This window comes from Dromiciops gliroides, chromosome 2 (assembly GCF_019393635.1).
Source record: "Dromiciops gliroides isolate mDroGli1 chromosome 2, mDroGli1.pri, whole genome shotgun sequence".
In the NCBI taxonomy this organism is placed as follows: Eukaryota; Metazoa; Chordata; class Mammalia; order Microbiotheria; family Microbiotheriidae; genus Dromiciops; species Dromiciops gliroides.
In genome coordinates, this window is record NC_057862.1 from 2,217,035 (window position 1) to 2,231,656 (window position 14,622).

The 14,622-nt window shown below is 44.1% G+C and overlaps 1 protein-coding gene across 23 annotated transcripts in view; it reads right to left on the reverse strand.

Moving 5' to 3' along the window:
• The window catches only part of JAKMIP3 (Janus kinase and microtubule interacting protein 3), a 206,058-nt gene that overhangs the window by 84,813 nt on the left and 106,623 nt on the right, over positions 1-14,622 (reverse strand). For all 23 annotated transcript variants that reach the window (XR_006354784.1, XM_043983754.1, XM_043983751.1 and 20 more), the window contains one exon: positions 9,328-9,825. Coding sequence is in view for 22 of the 23 variants with exons in the window: in XM_043983754.1 (XP_043839689.1) it covers positions 9,328-9,825 (498 nt within the window). In the remaining variant the exon portion in view is untranslated. The remainder of the gene's footprint in view (positions 1-9,327; positions 9,826-14,622) is intronic.

Here is a 14,622-nt window from a genome sequence, read left to right on the forward strand (position 1 = left end):
ATGCCCCACATCACTTGCAGCCCTATCTGGATGTCCTGGGCAAGGTGGCTGGACCAAGAGCTGAGGGTCTGGCCATCACCCCTGGCTCAGATGCCACCCTGCTGAGAGTCTGATTGAGCTGTACCCTGAACTTCCTCACCTGGAATGGGGGTGGGGGGTGACGACTTTTCCTCGGTGTGGGGAGAAGGTGCTTCGCAGACCTAGTCACACTGGAGAAGTGGATGGAGGGGAATTATGTGGGCATGTGTGTGGGCGTGTGTGTGGGCATGTGTGTTGGCATGTATGTGCATGGGGGTGGGGGGGGCACACAGAGCTGGAACTGATCATTGGTCATCCCTCCCTCCACCACTTACAAAGAGTGAAACTTTGTTTTCTCCTCTCAGACCATTCAATTTGACTATTTGGTGCCAGCTGTCCCCTGGACTTTGGGCTCTTCAGAGCCAGCCACACCATTATAGCATGACCCTCTTCCTTGTGCAATATAGTGGGGCTCAGAAAACACATCAACTCTACCAGAATCCTGCCCAGACAGTGGGGGGAAGGCAAATGGGGAGTCATGGGAGGGGGTCATTGAATCTCTGACTGAGCACAAGCTTCCTGAGGGCAGCTGAGCCCTGCTGGGCAGGGAGCCCACCACAGTCAGAGCTGCTAACAGAGGCGGGAGGGGCACTCCATTGAACTGAAACAATGTGGTAGAAAGAAGGGACATGGATTCAAATCCAACTTCCAACAGTTTCCAGCTGTGACTCTCAGCAAATTTCTTTATCTCTCTGAGCCTCAATTTCCACATCTGTAAAACAGAGATAACACTAATGGCATCTGTCCATAAAGTGCTTTGGGCACATTCCAATACTCCAACAAAGCCAACTGTAATTGTGCTGCAGACTGGATTCTCTGGGGAGTCAGTCCACATTCATTGTTGGGGTTACTGCAGATGTGGGAGCCTAGCCAAGTGAGGGGAGTCAAAGGGGATGGAGCAAAACACACGAGAGTTAGCCAAGTGGCTGAATATGAGGCTGAGACCCCTCACTCAGGCAGGGCTCAGGAAGGGGGTTCTGAAGGACATACCCAATTTGGGGGGTTCCCTCCCACTTCATAACCCCATCCCTCTAGAAGGCTGGGACAAAATCAAATGCAGCCTTCTTTCTGTCTGCACCCCCGCCCCCTAACCCCCACCCCCACCCCTATTCAGATGCCTGAATAATACATCAGAGAGCCCTGGGCGCAATTATCTAGCACCAGACCACAGGAAAGACATTAACAATTCAGGGATGGGCATGGGCCGATGCAGGGGAGGGAATGGGAGAAGGGGAAATTATCTCAAGCTCCGGGTGGTGTGTCAGACTCACCCCTGGCATCAGGGCTCAAATGTCAAATCTTTCTCTGGCATTTGCAGAAAATCCGGTTGGAAAACGAGAGTACCAATACAAGAGTCATCCTGAAATTAGAGGCTACTCAGCCCTCCAGGATTTATTTCCACATTCCTTTGTTACTAAGCAGTGAAAAAGCCTTTACCCAGACATGTGCTAACAGCTGCTGGCAGAGATTCACGGCCCCTCAGGCTCACCCAGATGGTAAGAGGTACCAGAGGTGGGATTGGAACCCAGACCTTCTTAAGTCCAGTCTAGCAGGCCAAGCTACCTCCCCGAGCAATGATATCCGTATTGAAGAAGAGGAGGAGCAGAAAGCTAAACGCAGACATTTCTATGGCCCATTGGGGTTGGCAAAGTGCTTTAGGCAAACTATCTGATTTTAGCCTCATTACAGACCTGGGAAGTTGGAATAACAATACTCCACATATTTCCTCTCCATTTTAGGTATGATAAAACTGAGGCTCAGTTGGGGGGTTCAATGACTTACCCAAGGTCATTCAGTTGCCCAGATGTCAGCATATTAGAAGCAGAATGCGGGGGTTGGGAGGGAAGAGGGTGCTGCTGACAGCTATGATGGTTGAAAAGCAGACCCAGACCCTAAGAGCACCCAGTAGCCCAGGACCAGCTGAGGGCAAGACAGGAAGGTTCTATTAGTGCTGGCTACATCAGTCCTGAGGGGCTCTCTGCAGCCCCTCAGATGTTCCAAAAGAACAGATGTTCCAAAGCGTTTTCACATGTAATTGGGGGAAATCAAACATTTTTTAACAATAGGTCATTAGAAAGCTTCTTTGACTTTCAAACTGTGATATGATGAGACATTGTTAACTATTTTCATAAAAGCTGGTAAAAAGTCATTTAATTAATTTAATTAAGCTAAGTCTGTGAGGTGTGCTCCTTCCTGGGCCTGGGCCTGCCTGCCTCAGAGAAGCCGGGAGCCAGAAAGATGGTGAGCCTGGAGGGAGGGAGGTGCTGCTTAGGCTGGTACTTTGCATCTCTCTGTGCATTCTTCCATCTTCATGGTGGCATCAGCAGCAGAGGGGGACTGAGGAGGGTGAGGAAACCTGGTTGTTTTCTAATGACTCTCCTGATGAATCATTTCTGCAGAGCTTTTCAGCATTCCCTGGGACTTTTTGTGGAGTCCCAGAACACTAAAAGGAGGCTCCAGAGTCAAAATCCATGCAGCCGTTCAGACCCCAGACAATGAGCCCCATTCCCCAAAGCGACGAAGCTGACAGGTAGAGAAACACTTCTCAGTGCCCCATTTTCACATTTATTAGGGGTCTCCGGTGGGCAGGGCTTTGGGCCTGGGGTATCCCCAAGGTGCTGGGGATACAGAGATACCAGGACACAATCCAAAGTCACCACATGTCTTGTACTTGGATTAAGCAAAGCAAGATAATTTGAGGAGGGCAAGAACATAGACAGCTCCAGGGTCAGGAAAGGCTTCTCTAGGAGGTGGCTCCAGAACCTGGCTAGAGGGAAGCCAGCTATTCTATGAGGGAGGAACCAGAAGTGAGTGGCCCAAGCATGAGGCCAGCCTGTGCAAAGACAGCCAGGGGAGAGGTGGGATGCTGACGGCACATGTGTCCAAAGGCCCCGGATTCCGGAATGACAGATGGCAGAGAAATCAAGTGTGCAAAGGGCTCTTGATGTCAGAGAAGAAGCTGGCAGGCACCAGGAGAACCTTCCCTTCTGTATGCTAGATCAAAGGTTCACATGGACATCTGACCCCAAATGGACAGGTTGCAGGGTGAAAAATGTTGTAATTAATCCAATTCATGAATGCCACAGATGATGCTCTCCCCTGGGACTATAATGGTTCTGGTGTTTTGGAATGAAGGGCTTCACTAATTGGGATCTGATCCTCAGAATTTAGAATTGTAAACTATTAGAGTTGGAACAGACCCCAGAGAACTTCTGTTCAATGTTTTTATTTTACAGGTGTAGAAATTCAAGCATAATCTGGTAATAAACAGTTATTAAGCTCCTACTATGTGCCAGGTACTCTGCTCAGTGCTCGGGATACAAAAAGTGGCAAAAGACTGTACATGCCCTCCAGGAGCTCACAATCTAATGGGAAAGACAACATGCAAACAAATATGTACAAACCAGCTCCACATAGGATCAATGGGAATAATGAAGAGAAGGAAAGCACTAGAATTAAGAGGGATTGGGAAAGATTTCCTGTAGAAAATGGATTTTAGTTGGGACTTGAAGGGTTAGGGTTAGCGTTCACCTAGGGACACTAGAAGGCAAAGAAGAGGCAGGAAAGCACCTCAGGCATGGGGGATAGCCAAGGAAAATGCTGGGAGCCAAAAGATGAACTGTCTTGTTCAAGAAACACCCAGGAAGCCAGTGTCATTTTATTGAAGAGTATGCAGCAGGTAGTAGGCATACAAAGACTGTAAACGTAGAAAGAGGCTAGGTTATGAAGGGCTTTGAATGCCAAACACAGAATTTCATCTATGATCTTGGAGATGATAGGGAGCCACTGAAGTTTCGTTAGTGGGGATGGTGGGAGCAGGTGACACGATCAGATATGCATTTGAGGAAAATCACTCTAGTGACTGAATAGAGTGGGGACCCCATAGCCGCTATTGAAATAATCCAAGCATGAGTTAATAAGGACCTGCCTTAGAATGATGGCAGTCAGAGGAGAAAGAGGGTTTATTTGAGAGAAGTTGCAAAGGTGAAATCAACCAGCCTTGGCACCATCTTGGATATAGAGAGAGTGATAGCGAAGGGTCCAGGATGGCTCCTAGGTTTCAAGACTGAGGGACTGGGGTGATAGTGGTCTCCTGTACAATAATAGGGTAGGGAAGAAGGGGGTTGGGGGGAAAATGAGATGTGTTGGACATATTGAATTTAAGATATCAACTAGGCATTGAGTTTAAGATGTCTGGAACGCAGCTGGAGATACAAGTTTTGAAGTGGACAATATGTGAATCATCAGCATAAAGATTGGGAGCTGCTGAGAACATCATGAAAGGTAGTATTGTGAGAAAATATTGGGATTTGGCAGATACTCAAAGGCCCACCTGGAGATTAATCTAAACTGATTGAATTAAGTGAGAGTGACTGATTGCTGATTAGCCTACTTCAAGTTAATTAGATAGTAGCCACACCTGGCTGGCCCTTAAGGAGGTATTGTTCTCAGAAGCTAAAGACTTTGAACTCAACTTGAGACCACCTTCACATCCAGTGAACCAATGGATTTGGATGATGCCAACCAATCAGCTTGAAGCAGTGTGTGAGGACCGCCTCTGCTCCAGACCTATAAAAACCTACCACACTCAGTTTGAGGGCAGTTAGTGGTTGAAGAAGGCTTGAGGCGGAGGACTTGAGGAACCAGACCAGGCTGGAACTCTAGGCTAGACAGGCCTTTTCTTAACTCCACATGTTCTTCTTCTTTTTTTTTTTTACCTAGTATACTTTAATAAATGCTTAATGCCCAAAGACACTTCTAATTTAAGGCAACTACGTTTAGATTTTAAACATCACAGTATAGAGGTAAAGAGGTCTCTGGACAGATCTCTGAGGGACACCCATGGTCAAATGGTTTGCCCAAGGTCACACATCCATATTTCTTTCCTCCACATACAATACACATGGACCTAAGGAGGCAGGGGTCCATTATATAGTGAACACTAAGTTCTTTCCTTCAATGGGAGGGCTATATAACCCTGGACAGGACCATATGACCAAGAACTTATACAGTCCCAGAGGACAATGCAGGCTGAGTATAGAGGAAAGAGTGGTGTAACCCAGAGGAGAGAGGGACAGATTTGGAATGAGGGGACTGATGTTCACACCTGAGCTTTGTTACTCCTTTCTCAGCCTTGATTTCCCCATCTACCAAATGGGGGGTTTGCATTAGATGGTTTCTACAACCCCTTTCCTGTGCTAAATCTATGCCACTTTGTTCCTTTTCTGTTGGATGAAAAGATAGAGCTCCATGTGGTGTGTTACCTTCTGAGTGCTGAGCATGGGTCCATCTGTAGAAAAGCAGACACAACCAAGTTCTGCATTCACTCATGAATGCATGGGAAGAGTGGGGTATGCCAAAAGAGTCTTCAACCCCAAGGCTGAACCTGGTCTATACAAACCCAGAGCTTTGGTTATGGCCCACAGAAAGTGTTGAAAACTCCAGGGAAAGTAGCATCAAGTAGTAGAGAGGGCAAATATTTGGACTGGGTTGGATTGGAAGTGGGACAGTGGGTCCACTGTGAGCTACATGTGATACCTTCAAAGTATCTCCCTCTGGGCTTCACTTTCCTTGTCCATACAACAATCACAGTTCATTGGTGTCATTTCAAAAATCACCTTAAGATTTATAAAATGTTTTTCTCATGTCTTCCTTGTCATAGGTAGGTAGCACTTATATTATCATCCCCATTTCACAGGTGAGAAAATAGTCTTAAAGAAGTGAAATACTTTGCCCAAAGTCATACAAAAAGTGAGGAAGTTGGGACTTGAACCCGGGTCTTCTGACCCCAAATCCTACGATCTCTCATGCCCCTTCCAGCTCTAAACAGGTAGTCTTCTGTTGCTCAGATCACGTCGGTCTTGAAGGCAGAAACTCAGGAGCCCTTCCTGGTATTCTTGGAGTCACAGCCCTCAGGCAATGTGCCTCCATGACATAGGGTTGTTCTCCTTTTCCTGAAGAGTACTCTCCTTATTGTAGGTGAGCAGTCGACACTCAGAATAGATTTGTAGTATTTAAAAGCTATCTTCATTGTGGCCACTAGGGGGCACAGTGCATAGCATGTTGGACCTGGAGTCAGGAAACCTGAGCTCCTAACAGGATTCAGACGTTTACTATACCTTGAAGCTGCTGTTGCTGGTACTAAAGCTAACATTTCTATAGCATCTACTGGCACTGTGCTGAGCACTTTACAGATAGGATCTTATGTGATCCTTATAACAACCCTAAGAGATAGGTACTATTAAGATCCCCATTTTACAGATGAGGAAACTGAGGCAGACTTGCTATGAGGCACACGCTGCCAGTATGTGTCCGAGGCTGGATTTAAACTCAGGTCTTCCTGACTCCAGGCCCATTGCTCTATCCACTACTCCACTTAGCTACAAGCTGTGTGTCCCATTACTATTTTGACCCAAACAAGAAATCACAGTCAATCAAGAGAAAAAATAGATGACTTTAACTTCATGAAACTGAAAAGCTTCTACATAGACTAAATGCATCTAGGACAAGAAGGGAAATGGTTGAATGGGGAAAAAATCTTATGTTGAATTTCTCTGATGTGGGTTTGGTATTCAAGATTGTACAAACAACTAATAAAAACATATAAGACTAGGGGCAGCTTGGTAGTGCAGTAGATAAAGCATCAGCCCTGGATTCAGGAGGACCTGAGTTTAAATCTGGCCTAAGATACTTGATACTTACTAGCTGTGTGACCCTGAGTAAGTCACTTAACCCTCATTGCCCTGCCCCAAATATATATGAATAAATAAATAAATAAATAGATAGACAGATAGATAAATGAATGAATAGATAGATAAATAAATAAATATAGGACTAATAGCTATTCCCCAATAGATAAGTGGCCAAAGGAAATGAACAAACAGTTCTCAAAAGAATTGCAAAATATTCACAACCACATAAAAAAAATGCTCCAAATCACTAACAATAAAAGTATTACAGATAATAACACTGCGGTTTTTATCTCATACTCTGAATATTGACAAAGAGTAAAAAAGACAACAATGGTTGATGCTAGAGGGGTTGTAGAATGATAAACACACTAATACATTGTTGGTAGAGTTGTAAAATGGCACAATCATTTCAGAAAGCAATTTGGAATTAAGCAAATAAAGTGACTAAAATGTCCCTGCTCTTTGACCCAGGAATTCCATTATTGGGCTTATACCCCAAGGAGGCCATTGATAAGAAGAAAGTCCCCATAGACTCCAAAATATTTACAGCAGCACTTTTTGTGATAGCTAATAATTGGAAACAAAGTAGATGCCAATTGTCTGGGGAATGGCTAAACACATTGTGGCACATGAATGAGATGTGATATTACTGTGCTATAAAAAAAAAATGAAAAATAGGGGCAGCTAGGTGGTGCAGTAGATAGAGCACCGGCCCTGGAGTCAGGAGTACCTGAGTTCAAATCCGGCCTCAGACAGTTGAAACTTAATAACTGTGTGACCCTGGGCAAGTCACTTAGCCCCAATTGCCTCACTAAAAAAAAAAACAAACAACAACAAAATGAAAAATGTGGGGGCAGCTAGGTGGCGCAGTGGATAAACCGTCGGCCCTGGATTCAGGAGGACCTGAGTTCAAATTTGACCTCAGACACTTGACACTTGCTAGCTGTGTGACCCTGGGCAAGTCACTTGACCCTCATTGCCCCGAGGGGGAGAAAAATGTGAAAAATCCTGAGAAGTATAAGAAGATATCTATAAACTGAAGCAGATTGAAGCAAGCAGAGTCAGTGAAATGTGGAATGGACAACCACTCACCCCAAAATTAAAAATGAATGACACAAAATATAAATATTCAACAGGACTCAGTGAAGATAAGAGGGTACCCCCAGCCCACCCTTTGGCAGAGATGGGAGATCCACAGGTGTTACACATTGCACATGTTTCTCAGACATTTTTCAATGTATTGATCAGTTATGCTCATTTTTCTCTTCTTTTTCTTTCTTTGTCATGTATGTGTGTGTATGTATGTATATACACATATATAATATATACATATATGTATATGTGTGTATATATATACACACACACACATAGTTTGCTCTATGGAATGGCTCTGGGGAAAAGAGGGTGAGGGAAACTGATGGAAACTATGGTGATGTAAAAATCAAAAGTTATCACATAATTTTTTAAAGCTCTTTTCACTGTCCAGCAGTTTTGAGCTCTACCTTGTGCTCTAGCCATGTGAAGGTCGAGGTAGACCAAGTCTGAAGTCCAGAGCCATTGATGGATGAATGGGTAAGGGACTGGTTTAAAATGTATTTGTTGGGGGCAGCTAGGTGGTGCAGTGGATAAAACACTGGCCCTGGATTGAGGAGTACCTGAGTTCAAATCCAACCTCAACCACTTGACACTTACTAGCTGTGTGACCCTGGGCAAGTCACTTATCCTTCATTGCCCCACACCAAAAAAAAAAAAAATCTCAACTGAAAATGAGCAGGGAATTCCTTTTCCCAGCCATTAGCACTTTACTCTTAGAAACAGTGTCCAAAACCAATCAGAGAATGATTGCGCCTCTGAAATGTAAATAGATGCACAGGCTGCAGAAATACCTAGAACAAAATTCCAGAATTACTGGGACAATATCCAGAATTATTAGGGTCAACTTTTCTGCCACCATTTTGTCGAATTTCTAATAAATTCTTAGTGTTTTGTAAAATATCCTTCACTCCGAAGTATAAACCACATTGGGTAATAATAATAAAATAAAAATCAAATGCAAAGGAACTATAAACATCATTACTTTAACCTTGTTATAATTAATCCTATTTTTGGTTTTAACCAGAGGTTAAAGTTTGGCAAAATGGGACTTCCCCATGAGATTAAACATCTCTTATTTTAGGGAGAGCCACGACTCCAAGAAATAGGACACATTTCCCGGTTTTTCTGATGCTGTTCGGTCTTATAGCAGAAAGACTTTGTGGAGAAATAGCACTGTTGAAGTTACTCCGGCTAAAGCCAGAGACGGGGCCGCGTTAGTCAAACTGGGTGAGAGAAGTAAGCTCCTGGCCCATAACTGGGAAGTGAGGAAGTGATAATCATTTCCTACATTTCTAGCCTGAGTTGTGGGTGGCCTGACGTGCCTCAGTTATCTGCACTGCATCTCAGTAGCTCTCAAACCCCGAATGGCTACATGACACGCACCAAGGCGAGGGAGCTAGGGGATAGTCAGGGGCCCCCGCCCTGCCCTCCGCCCGCCGAGGGAGCCAACAGCCGCACATACCAGCCTGCGGATCTCCCGCTCGCACTCTCTCTTGATCCGCGAGATCTCCTCCTGGTGGAGGTGGTACACACTGCGGATTTCGGCCGCTTTGATCTTGTCGGCCTGAATGACCAGGGTCAGGGCTTCTTCCACTTGCTTCTTGGCTCCTTTGAGCTCCGAGATTTCCTGCTGCATTTTGATCTTCTCGAACTCGAAGCCCTTCTTGGCCTCCTCCCGCGCCTCGGAGATGAGCACGGTTTTCACCTTGTCGGGGGCGCTGTCCCGGAGCGCGGCGAGCAGCGCCTGGAGCCGCTGGTTCTCGTTGTCCTTGATGCGGATGACGCGCAGCAGCTCCGTCTCATGCTGGCGCAGCAGCGCTTCGCGGACGGCCTGCAGCTCCTTCATCTTCTCCTCGTGAAGCTTGGCTTTGAGCTCCGTCACCAGCACGGTGTTTTTATGCTGCTCGTGCTCCTTCACCTGCCGGATCTCCTGGTTTTTCTCCCGCTCGGCCTTACTGACCTGGAGAAACGAGAGAAGGACAACATTAGGGCGCTCTGGAAACCCGACGGCTGAACCAGCTGGAGGCAACTGGGGGCGCAGACCTGGGAGGCCCCAGGCTCAAAAGAAGAGGAGGAAGCCTTGTTGGGGTCTTTTCCTCTCAAACTTCCATGAGGCCATTTTCCAGGGGAAAGAATCAAAACCACACTGACAGGTCATAGGAAGTGGCCCTGGGTGGTCGACATGAAAACATCTTGGGGAAACGCAGTCAGAGCACAGCCACTCTTAAAAGAAATGTGGCCACCGGCCCTGGAGTCAAGAAGACCTGAGTTCAAATAAGGCCTCAGACACTGGACTCGTACTAGCTGTGTGACCCTGGGCAAGTCACTTAACCCCCATTGCCTCACCAAAGAACAAACAAAAAAACAAAAAACAAATGTGGCCCCTCCGGTCACCATGATCAGTGCTGGAACTTGCTTCCATGTTGATTCTTGGTATAGACCTTCCAAGACAGGGAAAAAAAAAAGTGACAGTTCCTTCTCCCTCAAAGTTAACCCAGTCATGAAGGTAAGAGACAAAGACTGCATTGGGAAACCAATTGACTGGTCCGTGTAAACTGTCCACATGCACCATCTTACTGTTGGCATTCCAGCTCAGGATACATGAACCAAAAGGTAGAGAGCCCTAAGAGGATTGCACGAGTCAGGGGCCGCTAACAAGCTGGATGACAATCCATTCCACAAAATCATGGGATCTTCATGTTGGAAGGGATCTGGGGGTCATTCAGTCCAAATCCAAAGTGAATACAAATCCTCCTGTTGTAAGAATACACCGGCCCTGGGGCAGCTAGGTGGCACAGTGGATAAAGCACTGGCCCTGGATTCAGGACGACCTGAGTTCAAATTCACCCTCAGACACTTGACACTTACTAGCTGTGTGACCCTGGGCAAGTCACTTAACCCCCATTGCCCCTCAAAAAAAAAAAAAGAATACACCAGATCTTCAGCCAGTCTATGAAGCCCCAGGAGGAACCCTACCACCTCCTCAGCCTCTTCAACAACTCTGAAGGTTTTCCTTCTGCCCAACTACACCATCTATCCATTACTCCTTGCTTTGTCTGCTAGGGCCAAGAAGAAAAAGTGTGACCCCTCCCCTTCACTGATGTGTCCACCTTAAGTCTTCTCTGCTCCAGGCTCCATCCCATCAGTTCATTGATCTAATTCCTGCCATATGATCTTGTGACCCTTCCCCGCTGTGGTCACCTTCCTCTGGATGCTCATCAATGTTCTTCCCAAGTGTGTCCCCTGCAAGTCGAGAAGTTTGACCAAGGCAGGGGACAGTGGCATTGACCTCCATCCTCAGAGAAACACTTCTTTTCTGATGCAGGCTTTCTTGGCCACTAAATCATACTCTGACTAATCCTGCAGAACATTTTTTTATCTTATTAATCCTTTTGTTTACATTGCAGCCACTTCCTCAAAACCTTCTCCCAGCTGCTCCATAAAGCCCATCTTACAGAAAAGAAGCACCATTAAGTAAAACAAAGGAACACAGTGGCCACATTTTACAATGTGCATCTCAATCAATATCTAGAGTTCTCTACCTCTCTGTTGAAAGGAAGGAGATGTTTTTTTACTCAGAGGCAGCTAGGTTTGGAGTCAGGAAGACCTGAGTTCAAACCCACCTTCAGACTTTTATTGCCTGTGTGACCCAGAGCAAGTCACTTCACCTCTATTTGTGTCAGTTTCCTAATTGGCAAAATGAAAATAATAATAGCCAAGGTTGTTGTGAGATACAAATGAGAACATCTGTAAAGCGTTTAGCATGACACCTTTTCACATAATAAGTGCTATGTAAATATTAGCTATTGAGATCATTGTTTTCCCTATGTTCTCATGTTATTTCATATTTCCATATGTTATTGTGCAGTTTCTCATCAATCAGGCCACATAAGTCTTCCCTGGCTGTTACTCTGGATTCTTTATACTCATCATTTTGTTTTCTTTTTCTTTTTTTTTTTTTTTTGGTGAGGCAATTGGGATTAAGTGACTTGCCCAGGGTCACACAGCTAGTAAGTGTTAAGTTTCTGAGATCAGATTTGAACTCAGGTACTCCTGAATCCAGGGCCAGTGCTCTATTCACTGCACCATCTAGCTGCCCCTCATCATATCTTAAGCATAATAATAATCCATTACATACATGTGCAATTTGATCACCTTTTCCCCAACCCATGGTCATCTACTTTGCTTCTACCAAAATCTATTCTGAGAAATAGTTTGGTAAATTATCCTGTCCCGAACCTTTGACCTGTCTGGGATTCATGCCCAGCAGGGTGCCCTCCAGATTCAAAGTTTTGTAGAGTTCAATGTGTTTTTAGTACTTTCCCATTATTTCCCAGAAAACTAGACTAATTCATAACTAATTCAAGAGTGTGAATGTGCCTGTTTGAGTTCTCCTTGTCTTTTGCTATCTTTGCCAATCTGATGAACATGAGCTGAAACCTCAACATTGCTTTTATCTGTGTCTCTCTTATCAGCAAACCTTGGAACTTTTTTTTCTTTACAAAGTTGTTTATACTTTGCATGAGAAAACATATGTAAGGTGCCTCTGAATCCTTGTGAGGAATGATCATTAATAATCAATGTCTTGGGGAGATTCAGAGGCTCTCCCCTTCCCCTTCTTCTAAATTCTTCAATTTTTCCTCAGAAAGACATTGCTGATGAGATAGCATTAACTTTCCTCATCTTGGTTAGACCCCACCTAACCTAGCAATGAATTTAATCCAAGGGGGGGGAAGCCCATTGTGTTCTACTCAAGATTGGATGGAGACAGTCTTTTTTTTTTTTGTGGGGAAATGAGGGTTAAGTGACAAGGTCACACAGCTAGTAAATGTCAAGTGTCTGAGGCCGGATTTGAACTCAGGTCCTCCTGAATCCAGGACTGGTGCTCTATCCACAGCACCACCAAGCTGCCCCGAGACAGAGTTTTTTTGTTTAGATAGCAAGCTGGGGATAGTCTGTGTAGAAATAATTTTTCTGTTCAGGGGTCACTCAGTCCTACCAGTGAAAAGGGTATACATTCTTTGAATTGATAGCCCAAAGTTTTGGGTAGTCTGGTATAGAGATACCTTCCCTAAGAGATACTCAATCCTTCATTTTAATATAGCCCACCTCCAATCACAGTTAACCAATTAGATTTCACTGCTGTTTGATGAACCACCTACTGTTTTGAAAGTTATATAAACTGTGAGTCTGCCAACGTGATTGCTTTTGGTCTAAGAGAGATGACCAAATGACTGTCCTTTTATGAATAACCTGCTGGCCTTATTAATAAAATGATTAAATTGCCCAGAATTTATGTCTCTGGAATTTTTCAATCATCATCCTTTGACAGAGATATTTATTGGGAAGACTATTTTCCCCAATCAATAGCTTCTATTCTGATTCTGTGGTTGTGTCTGACTCTTTGTGACCCTGTGGATCATAGCACATCAATGCTTTCCATGGAATTTTCTTGGCAAAAATAATGGAGTGGTTTGCCATTTCCTTCTCCAGTGGATTAAGGTAAACAGAGGTAAAGTGACTTGCCCAGGATCATACAGCTAGTAAGCATCTGAGGCCAGTTTTGAATTCAGGTCATCCTGATTCCAGGCCAGGTGCTCTACCCACTTAGCCACCTAGCTGTCTGTTCTGATTTGAGATGCATTGATTTTTTTCAAGCAAAAGCTTCTTAATATTATATAATTGAAATAGTCTAGTTTGTCTTTCACAATCCCCTATTTCCCTTAAGAATTCTCCCTTTTTCACAGTTGTGAAAAGTGTCTACTTCCATTCTCCTCCATGTTTTTCTTAAATGATGGGACCACTTACATTTAGGACAAATATCTATTTGGAGTTTATCGTGGTATATGGTATAAACCTAATTTATGCCACATTGATTTTGATTATGACTAGCAGTTTTTGTCAAATGAAGTCCTTACCCTCTTCAGTAGTTTGTATTCTTGATTTTTATTGTCACCAGGTTTGATTGCTTCTTCTTCTTCTTGCTCACCTATTCTGTCTGACTGATCAATCTTTCTCTTCTTTAACTTGTACCAAACCATTTGATAATTATGGCTTCATGATATAGTTTGAAATCTGGTTATGTGAGGCCCCATTCATTCCTTCCCTCCCCCCCCATTATTTCCCTTAGGATTCTTGATCTTTGTTCGTACAGATGAAATTTTCTATTATATTTGTTTGGTTTTATTAAAGTAACCTGACCTTGGTAGTGTGCTACCAGTTTAATTGGATACTAAATCTATAAATTAATAATCAGAGCTAACATTAATATAGCATTATAAAATTTGAAAATCACTGTGCAAATATCTCATTTGATCCTCTCAACACCCCTGTAGGTAGATACTATTATTATTCCTATTTTAGAGAATAAGAAACTGAGGCAGGAAGAGGTTAAATAACTTGCCATGGTCACACAGGAAGTATCTGAGGCCAGAGTTAGCCTCAAGTATTTCTGACTTTAGGCTCTACCCACTGTTACCTAGCTGCATAGTAAAAAAAGAGAAAAGAAAAATAAAAAATAAAAGAATATTGGGCCTTATTAATACCCAAAGAGGTAACTGAGAAAGCCTCAGCAACCACTAACAATATGCCCACCTTTCTATATGGACAAAACCCTTCTGAGGGCAATCCATATGGCCCTTTGGTTGTAAACTGGAGGCATCCTCAATGAGGGTGTTGGTAAAGAACAATCAGGCTTTCGAAGAAATATTCAGCAATGAACCACATCTTTACCATTTCATAATTAACTGAAGAATAT